We start from the raw sequence: 23,968 nt of genomic DNA, 5'->3' as shown, positions 1-23,968 counted from the left end.
AGTAATCAGTAACTAATTACTGATTATTACCCCCCAAAAGTAATCCTGTTACCCTACTGATTACTTATTTTTGAAAGTAATTAGTTACTTAGTTAATCTTTAAAAACATTTACACCATTTTTCTGCATAATCCATCATATAAAATGTAATCAAATGAAAAAGTCTCTTTTTAAAACTTGTTTTATTAGTTTTAATTTTTAAACTTTATGCATCAAGCAAAACTTTATGCAACATTCTCTGACTGGAAGAAATTTGTTTAACATTTAAACCTATTTTCTGCACATTCCAGCATATAAAAAATAGGCTTTTGTGTTTAAACTCACACTTTCAAACAGATGCTGTAAAAGTTTTCTTCGAACAGCAGACGCTAATGTTTTTGTCACTTACGGAATCAAACTCAAAGTAAGGTCAGTACTTCCACACTTTAAATGCTGCACGGTCATACTCTCTCTCTCGAGATATATTATAGTATCCATTATATTATCCATTGTTGATCTGCACGCAGCTGTTGCCACGAATGCCGCACTCGCTTAGGTCACTGTCGTGAGACACTCACACACAAAAAAAAAATCATGGTTTTAGTAATGCAGTAACGCAGCGTGCTCACGGGAAAGTAACAGTAAACGAATTACCTTCTTTGCAATAGTAATCCCTGTCTTTACTCATTACTTGAAAAAAGTAATCGGATTACACTAACGTGTTACTTGTAACGCGTTACTGCCCATCTCTGGTTATCAACAATCTAGTAATGACTGGTCTTAGTTTGTTCTCTGCAGGCCACTATGTCAAGCTGAAATTAAATCTGGCAATGAGCTAGAGTCATGTGAAAAAGTCTTCCCGTGACTCTATGCAGTCCTATGAAAAACTAACACATCCTTAGTGCTTCCATAGGTAATTGAGAGGGCCAGTCACAGCAGGAGTTGTTTTAACACACTCCCACAGTGTTCCCAGACTTGAACATCACACAAATTTACTCCAAGGTCATACTGCTTTATGCTTAGAGAACATTTAAAAAAACAACAACCATAAAGCCACAGGCCTCTGGATTTTAAATGTTAACCATTATGACAAGAGAATGTAGATAAAAAAGAAAGAACAAGCATGTCTTGTTTGGAAGGTTGCTATGAGAAAGTCTCTTCTCTCTAAAAAGAACATGGTAGTACGACTTAGATTTGCAGAGTTGCACCTGAACAAATCTCAAGACTTTTGGAACAATGTCTTTTGGACAGATAAGAGCAAAGTGGAGAAGTTTAGTTGTAATACACAGCACAGTGGTGAAGGGTTAATGATTTGGGCTTGTGCAGCCATAGGACCTGAGCGGTTTGCAGCAGGAGCCTATCCCAGCTGCAACAGGGGAAGAGGCACCAGTCTGTCGGAAAGCTAACACAGAGGGGCAGACTATTCAAACTCACATTCACATGCATGGGCAATGTACAATCATTAGTTAACCCAGTGGTTCCCAAACTTTTTTTGCTGGCCCCCCTTTGTTTTACAAGAAAAATGTTACGCTACGTCCACATCTACACGGGTATTTTTGAAAACGCAGCTGTTTCTATGCGTTTTGACCTTTCGTCCACACGTAAACGGCGTTTGGAGTCACCGAAAACGGAGATTTTTTTTAAAACTCCTTTTTTGCGTTTACGTGTGGACGAGGAATACAGAGTTCATCATGCAACGTCAAAGGTATGTGCCTTTTTCCACATCACCCTGTGCGCCACGTTATTGTTTACATGAGATGAATTGCAGACTGGCAGATAGAGACAAATGTGTTAATCTGACCATCTTCAGGTTTTACAGGCTTACATTTACACACGCAGTTACTGTCCCTCCATTTACAAAGGCAGAGGCGTCACGGTGTAATTATTTTACATGTAGTTGTTTTTTTTCTGTGTAATAATATTCAACATTGCTATCAATACATTTTTCAAAAAATGCCTCTCTGAGCAAAACAGGTTTAAAACATAAATAACGGTGGGATACTGTTTGTCCGTGATTTGAACCGGGGGAACAAATCGTGGCAGGATCAGCTTGATATCATTTGTATCCCACTGTAACTTTACTCTATAAAGTATAGTATGTATATCTCCAAAATGTCAGGAGTAGTTAGTCATTACAAGAAGTGTTTGTGAACTAAATCACGAATGTGGGATACTGTTTGTCCGTGATTTAAACAGCCCAGCGCTGCTCCCGACGAAGGGAAAACCAATTCTGCAGTGGAGACCTACCTTGGCACTTGTGCAGGTGAAACCAAAGGGAAGATATGCTTCACCATATTTTCTAGTCTTTGGCTTAGAATGAAGTTGGTTTGGAAACATATTCAGCGATGCTTCATCTACTGCTTTGCGTTTCTGTAGGCGCCCATGCTAGCAGTGTCCAAGCATTTTGTTTTTTGTGTGACAAAAATAAACTGAAAACTAAACCTTGGAATATGTTATTAGTTTAATTCCAAAATATTTCCAAAGCACACTTCAGTTCACACTGCTTGTGATTTTACAGTGTTCAAATGAATACTCTTAGACTTTGCATTCAACACAATGAATGCATTTGTATCAAGTTTCAACTTTTAAAAGTGAGGCTACATCTGAATCTTTCTTTAAAAGGAATTGCACCTAAATTTGCAAAAACTGTAACTATAATATGATATATACAACTGTTAAAAAAAACTCAGTTTTACACCACATTCTATTGTGATACAACAACTTGGATTTCTTTTCAAGTTTCCTCAGGAGAACAGCTTAATTAATAGAACAGAAGTATAAATAATATCCTTCCTAAAATACGCATATCTCAGGACTGTGGGAAAGAGCAAGAGGAGGAAACCCACGTAGGCACAGGAAGACCACAACAGAGCAAATAACCCACAGAAAAGTCCCAGCCTGGATTTGAACTGGGTACCTTCTTGCTGCAATGTAACAGTCCTAAACACTAGACAGCTGTACTCTTTTGACTGTCTGGATAATTTCATCGCTTCAGGCACATAAACCGAATTCAAATGTGACACCTTTAGTGGGCTACAGCCTCAAACACGGAGACAAAAGAAGGCATTTCTTTGTTTGCAAGCCAAAAAAATGTTGGAGCTATTATTCATTAGTGATTCTCATTTCTCACACATCCCATCCCTAAGAAGATTTTAAACTCAGTCTGGAATCATTACCAAATTATCCCACTTCTCCCTGGTGTCCATTGCCCTGCTCAGCTACAGGGAAGTATCCTGCAAGCTCATTGGTCAGTGCGTGCTTCTGTCCTGCCCATACAAAGTATGTAGGCTGTCCTGACTGGTCTCGCTCTTGTGTATACACAAAGAAGGGGCTGAGTTCAATTGCCAGAGCCGACCTGACCAGGCCGACTCCACCTGAAAGCTCTGAGCAGGGGTGGTAAACTCGCCCGCTGACAGGATGCATGTACAGCGCCTCGGGGCGGAACAGGACGGAGAGTTTCTCTGCGCCGCCACAGTATGATAGCAGCTCCTGCTCGCCCTGCGGTCCAGTGGGGCTCTGCAGCAGGTGGGTGAAGACCACAGGTCGGTCATCGCAGCGCAGGAAATTCCTCTCCCTGCCGCACAGTGACAGGAAGGGGAAGTCATCCTCGTAACGACCACTATGATTCATGCGCAGACGAGTGAAGAAGAAGACTAGGAATTCCTTATCTGGTAACAAAAAACAAATAAATAAAAAATGAGGGCATCAGTAATGGTCTCACAAGTGGTATTAATGCAATTTACTTGAAATTAAAATAATTCAACTGTATATGAACATCGCACTACATTTTGTATAAAACTTTTTTAGTATAACATAAGAATGTGATATTAAATCCATAATTAAATGTCACAGTTTATCATCTCAGTGTAACACAATTTAAATGTCTCTCAAGGATTATCACAAAGTAAATTTTTTTTTCTTTTCCCAGTTTAATGTACAACACTACAATGTATTCAAGCTGGCTGCAATTTAAGTGAATTGCGAATTGTGAAATGTCACAAGTTACCTCTCATTTCTTTAGTCTGGTTCCTTGCATCCAAGAATCCAGACATTTTTATAATTAACTGAAATACCTGGTATAAGTGGTCTCAAGCACTTATTTTCTGAAGTATTTCTACATCATGTGTTTAATGTACATAGCTAAGGACCGGCCGCATATGTAATACACCTTATAAGTTGTTTTTAATTTAAAAAGCGCAAATGGTTCAAATATAACCATTTAACATTTGTACATGAATAACAGTAAGACAGAAGGAATAAATAACAAACAGGAGAAATATATACAATCAAAAAGGAAATAAAGGCACACACTGGAGAACAAAGTGCTTGGAAGCAGTGCATTATCACGTGTATCATTCTTGTAAGTGGTCTGAATGGTGAGGTTTACTCAGACCATAGCTCATATTGGTGAGGATGGTGGGCAGGGGTGGGGTGTGGGAGAACAATTTTTGTTAACAGTCTAAATGTCCCAGGGAAGAACCTGTTCATGAGTCTGGAGGTGTGGGACATCCTGGGCTCAGTAGTGGAGTACAAAACACCCAGGCAGTAGGACGGCTCGCTCTCCACTGAGGTGTGGTAGAAGACCAGCGGCAGCTTCTGGTCCAGGTTATTCTTCCTCAGGATGCGTAGAAAGTGCAGCTGCTGTTGGGCCTTCTGCTTGAAACACTTCATGGCTACAGACGTAAGGGCTATGGGTCTGTAGTCATTGAGGCGGTCTATTCCAGTCTTTTGGAGGATGGAAATGATGGCTAAGGCAGACAGGTGGGAATGGTGGCATGAGTCGGGGAGAGGTTGAACAGCATGGTGAGGATTCCCTGACAGTTGTTTCACGCAGGCTTTAACAACATCCCATGGGATGCCGTCAGAGCCGTCAGTTCTCCTGGGGTTCACCGCAAGGTTTGATCCACTTCAGAGAAAGTTTCATCAATGCTGCCTAACAGCAGCTAACAATGGTAAAACAGCACCGCTAACCAACAGAAAAATTCAGGACATCCTCATCACCTCATCTCAATATCATGTCATCTGACAGACGTGAGCGTAAGTGATTCATTGATGTGTATCAGACTCCATTCACAAAGTTTTGCAGCATCCTCCAGAATAAACAGATGTGGACACTCAGAATTCTGATGTTTGAGGTAAATAGTGGACTGACTGCCTGCTCTTACTACAGATTAACGCTGGCCAGAGTTGTTTGTTCTACAGAAGTCACTAAAGCTACGATAATGCACATGATTTGGGAGGCGTAAGAAAACAGAAATCAGTCAACTGCAATCTACCAGCATATAGCGGTGATATTTTACACGCTGTACCTTTAAAAAAAAAAAAAAAGAAAAAGAAGAAGAAGAAGAAGAAGAAGAAGAAGAAGAAGAAGAAGACGACATTCTTAAGGATGGGAAAAAGGGGTGTGACCATTACACCAGAACCGGACTGAAAAATCAATGACAACTGGTCGTATGGAGTGATGAATACAAACTTTACATTTTGGGCTCAAATTGTCGGCAGTATGTACTGAGGATACCAAACGGGACGGAAGAACAAAACACTATCTTCCCTGAGCCTGGACCTCAGAATTAATGAAGGGATGAGAACAAAAGAGTGCCAAAATCCAAGAGAGAGAGGTTCCAAGCTCGTTAGAATTATACAAACTGTTTATGCCTTAAACTGTATTTCCATGCATGTTTGGATATTTTAATAAATCGTTACATACATTGCCCATTTTCAATTATAAAGAAATGATGGGCCAGTCAAGAGTTTTGCTGTGTACTGTAACGCTGTCATTTCTTAATGTCAAAATAAATAATAAGTCTGTGCTGTATGTTTCTTGGTTACCTTTAAAGCAGGTGACAAAGTTTTTCACTTTGGTATCATCGAGGAAAAGCTGCAAGTAGAGGAATGAAAGTTAACATGATATTTACTGCTAAAGGGAGACTCCGGATGTTTACTTTTTGAAGAGCTAGTTTACTTTCTTACCTGTCCTTGATGGTCGATATAGTAGAAGTATTCTCGGATGCGTGGTGTGGGGCTCTGGCCCTGGACGTACGTAGCGGTCGCTCTGGAGGCGGTTAAGCCGGCTGGTCCGCGGCGCAGAGCGGCCAGAGCTCTGGCGCTGAAAGCCGCGGTCCGGAGGAACAACATAACCGAGTAATAGTAAATAGGCTCCGTATTAAACACGGGAACCGAAAATGTGGTGTTTCACAAACGACAGCCTGTGTGTTTCTGCTATTTGCACACCTTACACAACTCAGATTAAAGCCCCAAGTGTTTACAATCGAACAAACGTTACCCGGAAGTGTTTAAGTGGTGCAATGTGGTCATTTATTTTCTGCTGCCACCTAGTGGATGATATCATGCACGCGTTTGAAATGCAGATGTAACGCGCGTATATTTCATGAGAGGCTCGACACATTAGAAAAGAATAATAGAATTCTAATTGTAATCTTTACATATTAAATACCTGTGTTGTTATTTTACTTGGCCGTATCTAAAAATGTAGTGAAACAGACATTTTTAGACTTTGTAGATAAGAATCAGGTCATCCTAAAAAAAAAAAATCTGATGTGTTTGACTTGTCGGTTTGCGGTAGAAAAATGTGAAGTCCAACTCCAAGGTTATGATAGATGGATGAAGCCTTTATTTGTCACATTTGTTTTTTTACAATTATTATTGTTTTGTTCTTATTCTTTCAGTTTTATCAAATACTATTTGGTCTTTATTATCAGTCAATCAGACTTTATTGCTTTTTTTTATGTCAGTTCTTTCAGTGCTAAATGTACAGCACCCGTTCTGCAATGTCTGATTCGGCTGGTTCATATTGAACACCATGTAAAATCTCTCACATCAGCTAAAAGTGAAGATGTTTGAGAAGATATAGCCATAGCAATTTTTTAAAAAAAAGGCCAGGTGTACAGCATAGACCAAGTGAAGGTAAGAACAAAATACAGAGTATAACACATATGTATATGGATGTTACATGTTTGACAGTGACTGGTTGCATTAGTTGGTACTAACCTCATAACCACAGAGTACATATTGTTTCTGTTACAATGTTAGCTCATTGTATATTAACTGCTAAAGAAAGAGTGATCAGGTTTATTTGAATGCACCCTCTACAGGGAGTGCAGAATTATTAGGCAAGTTGCATTTTTGAGGAATAATTTTAATATTGAACAACAACCATGTTCTCAATGAACCCAAAAAGTACTTGGACGCGTGTGATGGAGCATTGTCCTGCATGGAAATCATGTTTTCCTTGAAGGATGCAGACTTCTTCCTGTACCACTGCTCAGAGGTGTGGACTCGAGTCACATGACTTGGACTCGAGTCAGACTCGAGTCATTAATTTTATGACTTTAGACTTGACTTGAAAAAATGTTCTAAGACTTGTGACTTGACTTGAACCGGTTTACTTGAAAAGACTTGATATTTTACCCCAAATATAAAATTTAACATGCATATTATATGGAGATTGAAAATGTGACGTCATTCATGGGTAGAACCGCAAAGGATTCTGGGAACTCGTGGCAAGCGGTACTAGCGCACGCAGGCTTTCAATTAAAATCAGTCACACAGCGATAAAAAGAAACACAAAAATGTCAAGAAGCTGTTGTATTATTAACTGCAATAGCCGGTCACATGACAGCCACGGGAAGCCGACGGGTAAAGAGATCGGTTGTTATCGGATTATGTCGTTGAAGAGAAATTGTTCGAGCCATGTTTCCGAAGTAACAAAGAGGCGACTGGATTGCAGCCATTCAAAGATCAAATATAACGTCCTAGAACACTCCAGCTCACAGGTTAGTCTGCTCCAAGCATTTACACAAAGGTCAGTCTTCTGTTGTAGTTAATGCGTCATTTTTCTTAACATAATTGGTGATATAGGTTACAAGCAAGTCTGGCGCTGAACAGAAATTGTCGCGCTATGCTCCTTTGTTTATTGTGCATAAATAGTAAATTATCCTGACACAATATTGCGTTTCGCTTCTGTTATTATGGTACACTGACAAAAACACATACTTTTATTCACAGGATAAAACAGGTTTTTTGTATCACTAATTGCCCAGTGCGATTACAGCATACAGTATTATTGTCACTGCTACATTTCTGTGATGCTACCAGAAATTATTTCCACTACTAATTAATTACCGTTGAGCTCAAAGGTTATATTAATAAACGGTTAACGAATGTGTATTTATGAAGACGATTTGTGAGACTGGTAAACTTATGATACGTACGATGGTCTTTCGTTCTACACGGTGCATTTCAAGGTCCTGTACCCATCCGTCGGTAAACTGTACCTGGGCTTGTTGCAGTGACCGGAAGTTACTAAACTTCATGAGTGTATGCACTCACTCCAAGAACCGTATAATTATAAATATGCATATAAATATGCTAAGATGAGATAGCTGACTTCATCTAACTAGCAAATGTTTTCCAGGCTACGTTGGTGATACAGTTTTTTTTAATGTGTATGATATTTTTGTCATGCGATTTTAAAGCTGGTCCTACAACCGCATCCAAGAATAACATGCAGCGTATCTCAGAACTGTCGGTGAAAATTATTCTTGGAGCTAAGTTTAACTGAGCTGCATTTTAAAGAGGTGCAATTTCACAATTTGTGTATATTTTCTAAGTTCACTATTTTGTATGTGTTGAGAAAAACACAGATTTTAAAATTACATGGTCTAATATTTACATTTAGCATAACTGCAACATTATTTTTTCGTTTGGTTTTTTTTTAAAGACTCGAAAGGACTTGAAATTCAAAGTTTCAGACTTGTGACTTGACTCGGACTTTTACACCAGTGACTTGAGACTCGACTCTGACTTGCCTGACATTACTTGAGACTTGACTTGAGACTTGAGGATAAAGACTTGAGACTTACTTGAGACTTGCAAAACAATGACTTGGTCCCACCTCTGCCACTGCTTGAAGAAGGTGTATTCCAGAAACTGGGAGTTGAGCTTGACTCCATCCTCAACCCGAAAAGGCTGTAGCTCAGGTAGCAGAGCAGGTCTGCCACTAATCAGAAGGTCGGTGGTTCGATCCCAGGCTGCCTCCGGGCTGCATGTCAAATATCCTTGGGCAAGATACTAACCCCATGTTTGCCTACTGGTGGTGGTCAGAGGGCCCGGTGGCGCCTGTGTCCGGCAGTGCGCCCCAGGGCAGCTGTGGCTACAATGTAGCTTGCCATCGCCAGTGTGTGAATGTGTGTGTGAATGGGTGAATGACTGAATGTAGTGTAAAGCGCTTTGGGGTCCTATGGACTAGAAAAGCGCTATACAAATGCAGGCCATTTACCATTTATTTACCAAACCAGTACTCCACCTCCACCTTGCTGGCGTCTGAGTCGGACTGGAGCTCTCTGCCCTTTACCAATCCAGCCACGGGCCCATCCATCTGGCCCATCAAGACTCACTCTCATTTCATCAGTCCATAAAACCTTAGAAAAACCAGTCTTGAGATATTTCTTGGCCCAGTCTTGACGTTTCAGCGTGTGTGTCTTGTTCAGTGGTGGTCGTCTTTCAGCCTTTCTTACCTTGGCCATGTCTCTGAGTACTGCACACCTTGTGCTTTTGGGCACTCCAGTGATGTTGCAGCTCTGAAATATGGCCAAACTGGTGGCAAGTGGCATCTTGGCAGCTGCACGCTTGACTTTTCTCAGTTCATGCGCAGTTATTTTGCGCCTTGGTTTTTCCACACGCTTCTTGCGACCCTGTTGACTATTTTGAATAAAACGCTTGATTGTTCGATGATCACGCTTCAGAAGCTTTGCAATTTTGAGACTGCTGCATCCCTCTGCAAGATATCTCACTATTTTTGACTTTTCTGAGCCTGTCAAGTCCTTCTTTTGACCCATTTTGGCAAAGGAAAGGAAGTTGCCTAATAATTATGCACACCTGATATAGGGTGTTGATGTCATTAGACCACACCCCTTCTCATTACAGAGATGCACATCACCTAATATGCTTAATTGGTAGTAGGCTTTCGAGCCTATACACCTTGGAGTAAGACAACATGCATGAAGAGGATGATGTGGACAAAATACTCATTTGCCTAATAATTCTGCACTCCCTGTATATGTATGGAACGCCAGGACTGCCATAATGAATTAATTAAATACACCATTAAATAATTAATTAAATGTGGCAATAATTAATTAAAATTGGAATTAATTAATTAAATAAATAGTTATGATATATGTAATTAATTAATTATTGACACATTTAATTAATTATTTATGTATTTCACGTTTTAATTAATTATTGACACATTTAATTAATTAATTATTGACATATTTAATTAATTATTTATGTATTTCACATTTTAATTAATTATTGACACATTTAATTAATTATTGACACATTTAATTAATTATTGACACATTTAATTAATTATTTAATGATATATTTATTTATTTCATTTTGGCAGTCCTGACACCTGGCTCTCATCATGAAATAATTTTATCTGTCAGCCTCACCCATCAAACTCAGGGGGCGGGGTTAACGCTGATCGAGTCAAAACCATTGCTTTGGCCTGGTGGCCATTGTTTCTAGCACACAACAACCGGCATGTGGAAGCTAACAGAACTGAGCTTTGAAAAACCCTGTTTGTGTGTTACCAAATACCGTTTTAATATTTTTTAGCCGAGAATGTAGTGGTTTAATCTTCATGTGTCTGGTCGGTTTGTCAAGATACAGCCTCTTTGCAAAAGTGTTTCGATGATTTCGGAGATGTCGTCCCAGTCTCACGGCAAAGCGTGGGATAGACCCGCTCGCCTCGCAAGCAATCCCACCGACAAAGCGCAGGCCCCGGTACACAGCTGTAGTAACCCCCGCTGACTTCTTTTACTGAGGTTATATTTATCGGTGTTTTATTTCCTGATGTTCTTATGTGTCCTACGTGTTTCAGTCGCCAATTCTGAATTATAACTAACATTAAAAACATGTTTAAGGAGGAGAGAGAGCAAATAAATCTGTTTAACATCTGATCTTTGGGTTTTTGTTCAGTAATCAGCGTGACCTGTGTATAAACACATAAAAGAGATAACGTTGGTGTTTCTGTCATGTAGTAACTGCTGGCTTTAACTGTACGAAGGTTGTTCGACACTATGAAACACATACAGACTTCATGATGTTCGGCTAATATTTTTATTGTGAATATTAATCATGCTGACCTCGCTCTGTACACCACGCAGCGAGGTCAGCATATCCACGATATCCTCAGCTCCATGAGTTAACACAAAGTTTCCCAGCTGACTATCTAACTGCCAACTATTCCAGAGACGTGAAAATATACAGCATAAAGAAAAGTGTAAGAGACTCAGCAGCAGATTAGAATAACAGTTATACATTTAATAAATCACCAAATGAATCCAAGAAACGAGCAAACCTGTTCCGACAATTTGAATTTGTATTCCCTCAGCTGCAGACTCGCTGCTGTTTAAATGTTTGAAAAGGAAGATTAGATATAAACAAACGTCAAACATAGACTCAGTCTGCCTTCACATTTGATATGAGGCCAGCACGTATAGTGGCCTCAGCAGGCTATTACTGAAATACACATGCTATATCATAAACTATGATATAAATAGGGAGGTCCTATTAACATGTTTAGTTTTAAAGGACACCTTCCTGCCTTTAGTCTCATTCATGAGCAGTATTAGTTTTCTTCTAACATCCAGAAGTCTGCACAATGTGTTTCATAGTTTGTAACAAGCCTTTGACAGGTAAACATAACATGACCGAAAAAGCAAAAAAAAAAAAAAAAAAAAGAGAGAGAGAGAGAGAGAGTGTTGACATAAGAAGAGAAAATGCTCTCAATTATGGAGACAGGCAAATGGTTCATTTATGTTTGATGTGTGTTTATTCCTCCCTAAATATCGTCGGTGAAGTTTGCCATGCACGTCAGATTTTCCTGCGCATTTTTATACCTCTGCCAACAGAGAGAGAAAAAAATCACATTCTAACAGACAGCTGGTGCTTAGAATACAGTTGAATAACTATTAAAAAACAGATGATATTTAGATGATAGTTCAGTCTAACACATGTGCCAGTGAACCATTAAACGTCTGTGAAACTATGCAGTTATGAAACGTAACTTTAACCTCAGCCAAACCGATTTGCTCAGTTGTAAATAAAACAGCGAAGTAAACGTGACCCGACAGACAGAACCTGAGTGAATGAAGTCCAGCGTTTAACCACTGAGAGCTAAAACTCAGCTGAGGTTTCAAAGCTGTGTGCTGGTGATTGGACATCAGCCGCTGATAAAGCTGGCTCGCCTATAAAGTGCTCTGTAAGGAAACAAGCTCCAGCAGCTCTGCGCTCGGGGAAAATACTATATTTACTTATCTTGTGCAGAAAAATGCGCTGACATTGCGTTATATCGAGCACCGGCTGCCCAGTTAAACTGTGACTATCACCAGGTAACTAGGCGTGTTTCTTGAATTAGCAGCAGGTGTTAAACAGCTGACAGATGAGGAGGAGGATGCATGCAGGTAAACTGAGGGTCTGCTGAGCTGATCGCTGGTTTCGTGAGAAAAATGTCAGCTCGTTCTTTATGTTACAGAAGCACAGAGACACAAGACCAGGCGGAAAGAGACGATCGTTCGGTGAAAATGAGAATCTGCGAATGCAACATGTGGAACACGGAGAGTGGAATATGTAAACAAACCGGTTAACGTAACCCCCTCGGTGCACTCTGCATGCTAACTGTTAGCAGAGCTAGTGAAATCTCTGAAAACATCTGAGCACTTTTGCAAGCATGTTCTATGTTGACAACCTGACCAGACATATGGCGCGACATTCGCGGCTAAAACACTGTTAAAAGTGTAGCTGGTGACAGAAAAACGGGGTATTTTAAAACTACACCACCACCATTGCTGCCTGTGATTTGATCTGCATTCTGGGATAACTGGCTGCCCCAAGTCTACACAAGCAATCGATTATCTAGGATCGACCTGTTTTGACTTACTTTGCACGGCAACCAATCAAATGTTAGAGAAGCTGCATGGGCAGCGTTAACCCCGCCCCCTGAGTTTGATGGGTGAGGCTGACAGATAAAATTATTTCATGACGAGAGCCAGGCGCCAGGACTGCCAAAATGAAATAAATAAATATATCATTAAATAATTAATTAAATGTGTCAATAATTAATTAAATGTGTCAATAATTAATTAAAATGTGAAATACATAAATAATTAATTAAATGTGTCAATAATTAATTAATTAAATGTGTCAATAATTAATTAAAATGTGAAATACATAAATAATTAATTAAATGTGTCAATAATTAATTAATTACATGTGTCATAACTATTTATTTAATTAATTAATTCCAATTTTAATTAATTATTGACACATTTAATTAATTATTTAATGGTGTATTTAATTAATTCATTATGGCAGTCCTGGCGTTCCATATATATGTAGTGGACAATACCTAATGTTAAACATTTAGGTTCGGCCTTCATTCGTTGTAGAAAAGTCATTCCAGGTTTGGTTCGAAAAATTTGATCAGGGGCGTTTTATGCCCATTTTTGGGGGTGCTTCAACACCCCAAAAAATGAATCGGGGGTGAATCAAAGCACCCCTGAAGATTTCTTACTTTTTTTGACAATATTTGCTGTTTGTGTGACACACTAATAAAAATACAAAAATCATACAGTACCTGGTTGAGACGTAATATTTTAACAACAAAAGGTTTGTTGTTAAAATATATTAAAATGGTTTGTTCCAGCTCGCCTCTCCCCTGCTCTGACTCTAGCGCCCTTTCTTCCAGAGCGATAGTGGCTGAGATGCAGCGGAGCGGAGGTGTAAGTGCCTGGCTTAAAACAGGACATGTTAGCTGCATTTAACCTTCAGTTGCTCTTTATATAGTTAGGTAGGAGTCAGACCATGTTTCTTTTTAGCTGAAAAACATTACATCCAGGTAACCTGCAGTGTTGAAAACGTGTTTTCCGACGATATTTGCTACCCTACAATCCGTCTTACTCTGTAGTAAAATCAGCTACATTTGACCGTCCTGTTGCTTCCATTGAGATTTATACAGCCTATTTGAAATCTAAAACTTATTGTAGCGTAGTGTTGTTACCACTGTCCTGTTTGAAATGGAATGAGAGAAGCTGCTTATTTTGTCATATGTACAAGTGATTTGAAAATTTGCCTTTTAGTTGAAAGTACACTAAGAGAGAACTTTTTTATTAGTGATCTTAATAGTATTTTTTGCATATTAATGTAATTTTTTTCATCTAATTGAATACAATCTATTTGTGTATGATTGTCAGTCCAAAGAAGGAGAGAGGAAAGAGAGGAACGTGAGGAGAAAGTACAAGGTCAGGAAGAACCAGGTAAGAAAACAGACAGGGACTAGTGACAGGCAAAACAGAAACTGTTAAACTGCTTGAGAGATGTGACCACCAAAAGTGATTTGCCTCAAGGTGAGGCGACGGAGGTTAAACTAAAATAAAAAATCTGCCATAGAGCCATAGTAATAGCTGCAGTAGTAGTAGCTTTTTTACATAGTATACATTGTACCCTAGGCAAAGTTGCCTCAATTTTTTATAATTTTTTTAATTAATATTTTGTACATTTGTACATCATCAGGACTCTTCTATTTTTGGAGTGTATTTTTTATGTATCTGTATTATATTGTACATACACAATAAAAGTGAATCTCTGTTCAAAAAAATGCAGTCAGTTTTACTGTTTACTCACTATGAGCACCATGCATTATTCTCCCCCAGTAATTAAGGTTAGGATATGTATTTTTTTATTCCAATCAATTCTTCTTTTGCAGTAGTAGCCTTTTGCAGCATTTAAATAACCTTTATCAGATTTGATGGTTTTGTTACAAACTTTTCAAAAAAAAAAGTGTTTTGCTTTTCTTTCACAAATGTGGGGATTAAATTGTGTTAAAATGTACAAAACAGTGATGTCGTGTTTTGTGACGAGGACCCAGGCACATAGAGACTTGATGAATTTAAGATTCTTATGATTTAATGAAGAAATTTGCAGACGAGCACAGAGATGGTAAAATTATGATGACTGATAACGGAGACGAAGACAACAGACGACGAGGACGGGAACAGGGGTTTAAATGCACCAAGGAGACAGTCAGAGAGAACTCGGGGCAACTGGAGACATTTAAGGATGCAGGGACTGACAGAGACAGGGAAGAAGTCTCATCGTGACAAGTAGTTTATCTTGCTTGGCTGGACAGCTCTCTGGGTGCTCAGCATCCCCAAAGCTCTGATCCTAGAATCGCCCTTGCATTTGATCCTGATTTTATTTGAAAGTGTCAACTGTTATAAACAAATTAAATTGTATCAACAAAAATTCAATCATGGTTTCACAATAAAAATGAAAGATGACAGTTTAATGATGCTAGGCACGAGGTCATTCTCATTTATTAAAAGGTTAAAAAATTAAAAAACAACTTACTTTGTTTGTTTTGATGCCTGGATACTTGTTGATTTGAAGAAAACAGGTGTGGTAAGGTGCTCTGACATAGTGATTTGACGAAAGAAGAGTTGAATGTATGAATGATCATGCTGTAAAAATGTAAACACACCCAAACCTGATGTCACCTGTTCAGTATATAAAGTGCAGTGCTGCTCCTCAGCTTCAGTATCACAGCCCAGGCAAACTAATCTGCAGAACTGACCTGTTCATCACAATGAAGCTGCTGTTTTCTCTGTTTCATCTCTGGGCACTCTCCACCACAGGTAACTACACTCATTTCACCTGCAGGTAGAAGGGAGTCTAATTTAAAGCTGTAACCTCCTAGGACCTGGCGTCCACATATGTGGACATCACATTTTGGGTTATTTAGACTAAAATACTCAATTTTGCTCTACATGGGCCTGATATCCACTTACGAGGACATTATACTGCTACTGTTCTTTTAAAATTTTAAACGAATATCCTCATATGTGGCTTTTATTTTTCTTAAAAACAAAAATATGGTTAAAAAAAAAATCTGGTAATTCTTTGTTTTTACATTCACCGGGCCCCAATATGCCCAAATATCAAAGAGAAATTAAAAATGCATGTCTTAGGAGGTTAAATCTTTTTTTAAATCTAACATTGTATTTTTTTTCCAAAGTTAGTGAGTAGTATTGACTCTACTGTAACCTGCTGTAACCCAATATGAACTTTCAAAACATCTCATATTTGCTATATATTTAAATTGTGATCATCATTTCTGTATTTCTCTCCTGATTGCAGCTGGAGCCCTTCTGTGTCAAATCTGAACAGATTTGACGTGTTCAACCACAGTAGCAAATACATGTTCCTCATCGGAACCAATGTGTGTTACAGCTACCATTCAAGGTAATGTTTTCTTCATATCATATTTCATATTTTCACTAAATTACATCCAATGTGAAGCTATTTGTGTTCCATCAACATTAACCAGCTGCACTTTGTATGGGCAGAAATCTGTGCCATCAGAAACTGAATTTGAATTTGAATTGCTCCGATTGAATCTGAATTGTAACTTGAATAAATGCTTTTGAAAACTGAATTTGAATTAGTCTAAATTGAAATTGAATTTTATATTTTGAAAATGAATTGATTTGCTTTGAAACTGCATTTTATCCTTTAAAAATTCAGCTCTCGAATAATTTCAGTTTCACTTCTCACCATTCAGTTTCAGTTCTACAATTCAATTTCAGTTCCAAAATTCAGTTTTTTGGAACTTACATCCGGTTCCGGTTCAAGCGCAGATTAATAGAACTACGTTTTACTAGCGGACCGAAAGTGTTACTGACGGGAATCTAAAGCGTCTTGAGCTGAATTAAGACTTCAGAAGTCATTCGTCATGTCGAATGACCAGCGGATAAACTCTCAGGTTGGTAATAAATGTATTACATGTATAAAAACAAGCGTCGTGTTAACAAATGATAGCCGTAAGGTAACTTTTATGCTTATTGTAGCTGTTAGCTAAAAACGCTAATTTAGCGTAGTTTGCCCTGAATTCAGCTTTGACAAACAAATATGATCGACTGTTTTTAGTAGAATTCCAAAGTTGTCATCTTGTACCCTCTCAGAGTACCCCCTCTGTATGCTTGCAGAGACCCCTACAGTAGGGAAACATGCAAAACAGTGTCCAAACCTTTGTATTTTAGCTTTATTTATGTCTTTCACAGCATCCCAACTCTTTAGCTAACTTAATAACTTTAGCTAAAGTGAATAGTTAGTCTAATTCATTAGTGCCGCATTACTGGATCACCTCTGTTTGAAGTGATATAATATGATATACAACTATCACTGTGTTTAACTACCATAATAATTCTTAGGGTACTGAGTGCATGCTTAATTAGATTTTTTTTTTAAAAGCATACTGCTCCATTACTATGTTTGACAGGCTGAAGTTGTCGGGTCACCTCCTAAATCGACCATCTTTTACAGGTGTTTTGTGCCAGAAATGGAGTGTCCACTGAAGATACTGAATCTCTACGCCTTGCCATTGATCCCTCTTGTGCCTTCATCTAGACAAGAGACATTAACTTAACCACTCTCATATGCTCTGTACCTACATCACCTTCCCTGACAGTTGTAGCTTGGCTCATCTGAGGGTGAAATTATAAGAATGTGTTATTTTGCAAAGTGCTCTCTAGGGTTCCTAAATAAAATATGGCATTGAGGTCATTTCTTTTGAATTAATCCCTTCTTCTGAAATATAAGAACCTCTCCTGGTTTTAATGGCACTTTGGATTTCCTTACTTTCTGTTCCACTTCCAAACCCAAATAGATGCTGACAAGCTGACACAGTAACATGGAAGAGGGAAAGAAGTTGGAAAGGACTACTACAAATAAACCTAATGCCTAACAATGAAAAATGTAAAATAAGAACAATGATAATAATAAAGATAAAAGATGAAGTAACAAGTTTTTAGTTTTTAGTTTATTCCAAATGATCATCCAGATGTCTGTGACATGTGATGACAAACACCATAATGGAAGGCCTTAGTCATCACATGCTTAAAGTCATCATATATTTTTGCATATGCTGAACAGGCAGTCAGACATGCTGTAACTGTGGGGTAGAAAACTGCATGAACACTATACGGCAGGGGTCTCAAACTCCAGTCCTCGAGGGCATGGAAAAGTTGCATGACACTTTGACCCTTGAGAACTGGAGTTTGAGACCCCTGTCATATGGAATATGACAGGTGTGGTTGAACTGCATGAAGACTCTGAAGTTTCTCTTCTCTTCTGGCAGGACAGGAATGTGGCCTTGTCCTGTGAGCCACTGTAAGGCTGTACTTAGAGTAGAACTGGACTGTCACCGGCCTCAGGCTCTTCACCCTTTTCAAAGACAAAGCAGTCATTTAGATAAAATATTAGATATTGTTTACCTGTAAATGCACAAAGTAAATTTTGAAATGTAATTATTGTCAAGAGTGAACAAGCACTGATAGTGTAATCTACAGCTGTGGCCAAACGTTTAGAGAATGAGAAGTGTTGTTTGCTTATTTACAAAGTTTGCTGTTTCAGTGATAGTTGTATATCATATTATATCACTTCAAACAGAGGTGATCCAGTAATGCTGCACTAATGAATTAGACTAACTATTCGCTTTAGCTAAAGTTATTAAGTTAGCTAAAGAGTTGGGATGCTGTGTAAGACATAAATAAAGCTAAAATACAAAGGTTTGGACACTGTTTTGCATGTTTCCCTACTGTAGGGGTCTCTGCAAGCATACAGAGGGGGTACTCTGAGAGGGTACAAGATGACAACTTTGGAATTCTACTAAAAACAGTCGATCATATTTGTTTGTCAAAGCTGAATTCAGGGCAAACTACGCTAAATTAGCGTTTTTAGCTAACATGTCACGACCTGCGGGATCGGCAAGGCGCTGATCAGCGTCTCTCCACTCCTAGCCCCCCTTCTCTTCTCTTTTTCCTCTCTCTCTCTCTCTCCCTCTCCCCTGTTTTGCCGGGGCGGAACTCATGGCGGGTTCACGCCCTCGGTCCACGCCTTCCTGGATCATGCACACCTGGGCCTCATCAGACCAGCTGGTATATTAGAAGGAGGAGATCAGCTGTTCAACGCTGGATTGTTGTGAAGACTCTAGTCAGTACACGTCGAGCCCTAGTTTCCCACACTTCCGTCTCAGAAAGTTAACGTGTGTCTCTCTGTTCTAGATTCCCCGGACCCGTCCCCGTGTTTCCCCGTGTGGAGTGTGTAAGGGGTGACTGGTCACTAGCGGAGAGAGGTTGCGTGAGCGCGTGTGTGATTCCCTTGTTTTCCCTGGAGCCCTGGAACCCTGCCTCTCACATCTTGTATATAGCACTGTCCTCGCACTGTCTGTAAATACACTTGGTGAAGATCTTGTAAATAAACCGTCTCTGTTAAAACACAACTCCGGAGTCCTGCGAGTGGATCCTCAGAGCAACTCGTGACATAACAGCTACAATAAGCATAAAAGTTACCTTACGGCTATCATTTGTTAACACGACGCTTGTTTTTATACATGTAATACATTTATTACCAACCTGAGAGTTTATCCGCTGGTCATTCGACATGACAAATGACTTCTGAAGTCTTAATTCAGCTCAAGACGCTGTAGATTCCCGTCAGTAACACTTTCGGTCCGCTAGTAAAACGTAGTTCTATTAATCTGCGCTTGAACCGGAACCGGATGTAAGTTCCAAAAAACTGAATTTTGGACCTGAAATTGAATTGTAGACCTGAAACTGAATGGTGAGAAGTGAAACTGAAATTATTCGAGAGCTGAATTTTTAAAGGATAAAATGCAGTTTCAAAGCAAATCAATTCATTTTCAAAATATAAAATTCAATTTCAATTTAGTGATGATCATTTTCAAACCATAAATTCAATTTCAAATTAGACTAATTCAAATTCAGTTTTCAAAAGCATTTATTCAAGTTACAATTCAGATTCAATTGGAGCAATTCAAATTCAAATTTAACTTATTCAAATTCAGTTTCTGATGGCACAGATTTCTGCCCATAACTTTGCCTTTGTAGCTACTTTATCTGGAACTACGACAACACAAATCTACAAGGCATGTGCATCTTCCTCCGTATGTCCAGCCGTAACTTCTCAGACATTTTCAGTCGACCTGGGTTTTCAAAGTGCTCTTGCTTCTGCTCAATGCTGCAACACAGATAACTGCAACTCAGCAACTCTGCCAAGTAAGTTAAATACTATGTTGCTCATTGAAGACAAAAGAATAATATAAAGAGATAAAGACAATAATCTGATGTTCTAAGGGTCTCTGTTCTGAAATGAAATCATCTTCTTTTCTGTTTCAGATCCTGCTTCTCAGTCAAATAATGGTGGGGTATGCAACTTTTGTGACCCTTCCACTGGTCAGTGCTCCTCCACATTACAGTGTCAGGGAGTGGAGAACCAATGCTTCCAATCAATCAGTGAGTCTTTATGTTGTATCAGTTGTGTCATCGGTTTTCTATCAAAGATGATTTCAAATTCTTTTGTAATACATCTGACATATAAAAAGAGCGGAAACTTTTACCCTAATTTATACTAAATGTTATCCTTGGGTGTGAAAGTTACTGTAATAAGATTTTAAATTTCAAGCCTGGAAGTCAGACAAACACATAAATGTTTTAAAAAGCTGTTAAGTTGTTTTTTGCATGAAATATATTAAGCTTCCTGGAAAGTAGCCAATTTAAAACATTTCCTGAAATTCTTCTTTTTCATCTGCAGTCAAAAGCAGCACCAGCACGTATCCAGGTTACGGTTGCGCATCTGCAAACCTGTGTGCAGCTGCTTCAAGCCTGGGTTCTCTACCTTTCATGCAGAGCATTGGTACAGTATCAGGTGTTGCCTGTTCTGCAGCACCAACTACAACTGCCGCCCCAACTACAACCATCCCCCCAACTACAACTACAACCACCACCCCAACTACAACCACCATCACAACTACAACTACAACCACTGCCACAACTACAACCACCACCCCAACTACAACTACAACCACCGCCACAACTACAACTACAACCACTGCCACAACTACAACCACCGCAGCAACTACAACCACAACCACCGCCGGAACTGCAACCACCACCCCAACAACATCTACAACCACTGCCACAACTACAACCACCACTACAACAATCCCCCCAACTACAACCAGTAAAACTACACCCACAACCACTCCCCCAACTACAACCACCGCCGCCATTACAGCTACAAATGCTACAACTGCTACATCAACCACAACCATGCCCACAACTACAACCACCGCTGCAACTACAACCACAACCACCGCTGCATCTACAACCACCACCCCAACAACAACCACAACCACTGTCCCAGCTACAACCACCGCCACAACTACAACCACTGCCGCGACCACAACAACCACCAATGCCCCAACTACAACCACCACCACTGCCCCAACTACAACCACCACCACTGCCCCAACAACAACCACCGCCGCAACTACAACCACCATCCCAACTACAACCACAACCACCGCCGCAACTTCAACCACCACCCTAACAACAACTACAACCACCCCCGCAACTACTACCACCCCCGCAACTACAACCACCACCACAACTACAACCACCGCCACAACTACAACCACCGTCCCAACTACAACTACAACCACTACCCCAACTACGATTACAACCACTACCCCAACTACAACCTCCGCCGCCATTACAGCTATAACTGCTACATCAACTGCAACCACTGCCTCTACCACCAAAAGTGATGCTTGTTCTATCAGACTGGGAATGATCCATCTGCTGCTTGGACTCCTTCTCTTTACTTTTCATTAAAGTCCCGAATAAAACAAAAATAAACAAAAGAACATATGATGCTTCAACAAGACTCAATAGCTTTTTGGAGATTTACATTGTGTTAACAAATCACTGTTAAACGGAAGTCCATAAAAAAAAGGCAATAGAGTCTTGTTGAAGCTGACTTGGGACAAGTATGTAAGACTTCTTTGTTTGTTGACATGATGGACAATTATGTCAATTTTGTCCAGAACATTGAACATTATTTTTTTTATAGATATAATATATACATTTACATGTATCCAAATGCATGGGATTTATTTAATACTGAGTAGGTGATAAAAATGAATCCTTGTAATAATAACAAAGCATGCTTTGGAAATAAAATAAAGAAGCACAATTTCTTTTAGTTATATGTTCATTTATTTCCGTTTGTGCTTTTCTTTCTGCATTTCTCTCTCTCTAATTTTTTTAAGACCAACTGAGGTTAATTTCAAGATGGCGCCTGTGTGTTCGGCACGCCGTCTATCGCTCTCCTTTATTTGTTTTGTTTTATTGTTTTTAGTTAACTTTGTGTTACATGTGTGTTGTACTTTTTCCTATGATCGCCAGACATTATTGGAAATAGGTTTATCCATCCGGATGTCTGACCGGCCTGAATATGACAGCCAAGGATTTTTTCCTCCCTAACTGGAACCAATACCACCGTACTGGCGTTCCCTACCACCGTCACCGGATCTGCGGAAGCGACGCAGGAGACGGGGTAACCGTGGAGGTCGTCTTGTGAAGCTGAAAACCTGGATTTCTCATTTTCCCCATGAGCTCCGCTGCATCCGCCGCTGTTGTTGGGTCTTTCGAAAATGGTCCAGCAAAACTCTCTCCTCTACGGCATATGCGCTGGCGCGGAGTTGACAAGAAAAATCTTCGACCGGTGGATCTGGTTGCTAATACCTCGGAAGTTTTGGACCCAGTCCCTCTCAGGCTGGGTCTAATAAATACCAGGTCGGTGGCCAACAAGACCTTCATATTGAAGGATTTTTTTCCATCTCGTGTTCTGGATTTACTCTTCCTGACTGAAACCTGGATTTCTCCCAGTGAGTTAAGCGCTTTCATTGAACTAGTACCCGCTGACTGTACCTTTTTTAATGTTCCGAGAGCTTCTGGTCGCGGAGGAGGGCTTGCTGTTGTTTTTAAGGCTCACTTGGACTTGAAGCAGCTTTTCCCTTCGTCTCGCTACACCAGTTTTGAACTCTGTTTATGTAAACTGGGCCACTTGCCTTCGTTGTTATGTGCGATTGTTTATCGCCCGCTGAAATATAACAAGGTGTTCTTATCAGAAGGGGGGAAGCCCCTGGCCAAGGACTTTCTGGACTTAGTGAACTCTTTTAATTTTGTCCAATTTGTTAGTGGTGCCACTCAAGAACGTGGTCACACACTGGACTTAGTTTTATCTCATGGTTTATCTGTTTGCAATGTACGGGTTGAAGATGAAGTATTTTCTGATCATATGCCTATCTTATTTGATATTGCTCTTTCTAACGCTTTTGCAAATCAGGCTGCACCTGCTCGATGTTATCGTGCCTTTGGCTCGGATTCTGATGAACGGTTTTCTATACTGTTTGACAAATTTATGTCTTATGCCCCTGAGTTGCCCACTGCAGATGACCTACTTTTGTATTTTGACTTTGCTTGTAAATCTGTGCTTGATGTTGTTGCCCCTTTGAGACTAAGAAAATGTAAATCTAAGACTAGTCCTTGGTTAACAGAGCGTACCCGAGCTATTAGAAGACAATGTAGGAAATGTGAAAGACAGTGGAAAAAAGACAGATTGCATGTCTCCCTGTGTTACGTCCCCTGGCTAGTCTAGGGGGTTGAAGGGACGAACATAAATGTGGATAGAGAAGGAGGAGCCAAGATGGTAATTTTAAAAGGTTTATTTAACACTGGTGATGGGGTTCAGACCGAGGTGTAACGTCAGGGAGAGCCAAGGCCAACATAACAAACAAAACATCCCTGACGTAGAAATAAAAGAAACTTACCTAACTCCAAGGAAACAAAATATACAACCTATAACCATAACCTACCTAACAACACATAAACAGGAGAAAACAGGGTGTCAAAACAAAAGGCAGCTCTCCCCTACAAGCAGTCTGAACATGAAACAACAATGCTCACACAAAATACAAAGGCATGCAAGCCTGCACAAGTATGGCAACCAAAATGGCCAGAGGGCACAGAAGCACAGCTCCA

The 23,968-nt window shown here is 39.6% G+C and overlaps 1 protein-coding gene across 1 annotated transcript; it reads right to left on the bottom strand.

Moving 5' to 3' along the window:
• Window positions 1-104: 104 nt before the first annotated feature.
• cUnh8orf82 (chromosome Un C8orf82 homolog) lies at window positions 105-6,281 on the bottom strand. The gene is made up of 3 exons (XM_080887780.1): window positions 5,949-6,281; window positions 5,808-5,856; window positions 105-3,646 (listed from the first exon to the last, which is right to left on the bottom strand). The coding sequence occupies exons 1-3, from the start codon at window positions 6,111-6,113 to the stop codon at window positions 3,159-3,161; spliced, it is 702 nt and encodes a 233-aa protein (XP_080743906.1). The 5' UTR covers window positions 6,114-6,281; the 3' UTR covers window positions 105-3,158.
• Window positions 6,282-23,968: the final 17,687 nt, after the last annotated feature.

This window comes from Rhamphochromis sp. 'chilingali' (assembly GCF_963969265.1).
Source record: "Rhamphochromis sp. 'chilingali' genome assembly, chromosome: 7".
NCBI lineage: Eukaryota > Metazoa > Chordata > Actinopteri > Cichliformes > Cichlidae > Rhamphochromis > Rhamphochromis sp. 'chilingali'.
Note: the sequence above shows the minus strand (reverse complement) of the source record. Positions and strands in the feature narration are given on the sequence as shown.

What these genes read in the sequence shown, in the direction of transcription:
- cUnh8orf82 (XM_080887780.1), bottom strand. Translation starts at nt 6,113, where the DNA reads ATGTTGTTCCTCCGGACCGCGGCTTTCAGCGCCAGAGCTCTGGCCGCT. An exon ending in ATATCGACCATCAAGGACAG is followed by an intron (nt 5,857 to 5,948) that starts GTAAGAAAGTAA and finishes CTCTACTTGCAG; the next exon opens with CTTTTCCTCGATGATACCAA. An exon ending in CTTTGTCACCTGCTTTAAAG is followed by an intron (nt 3,647 to 5,807) that starts GTAACCAAGAAA and finishes TTTTGTTACCAG; the next exon opens with ATAAGGAATTCCTAGTCTTC.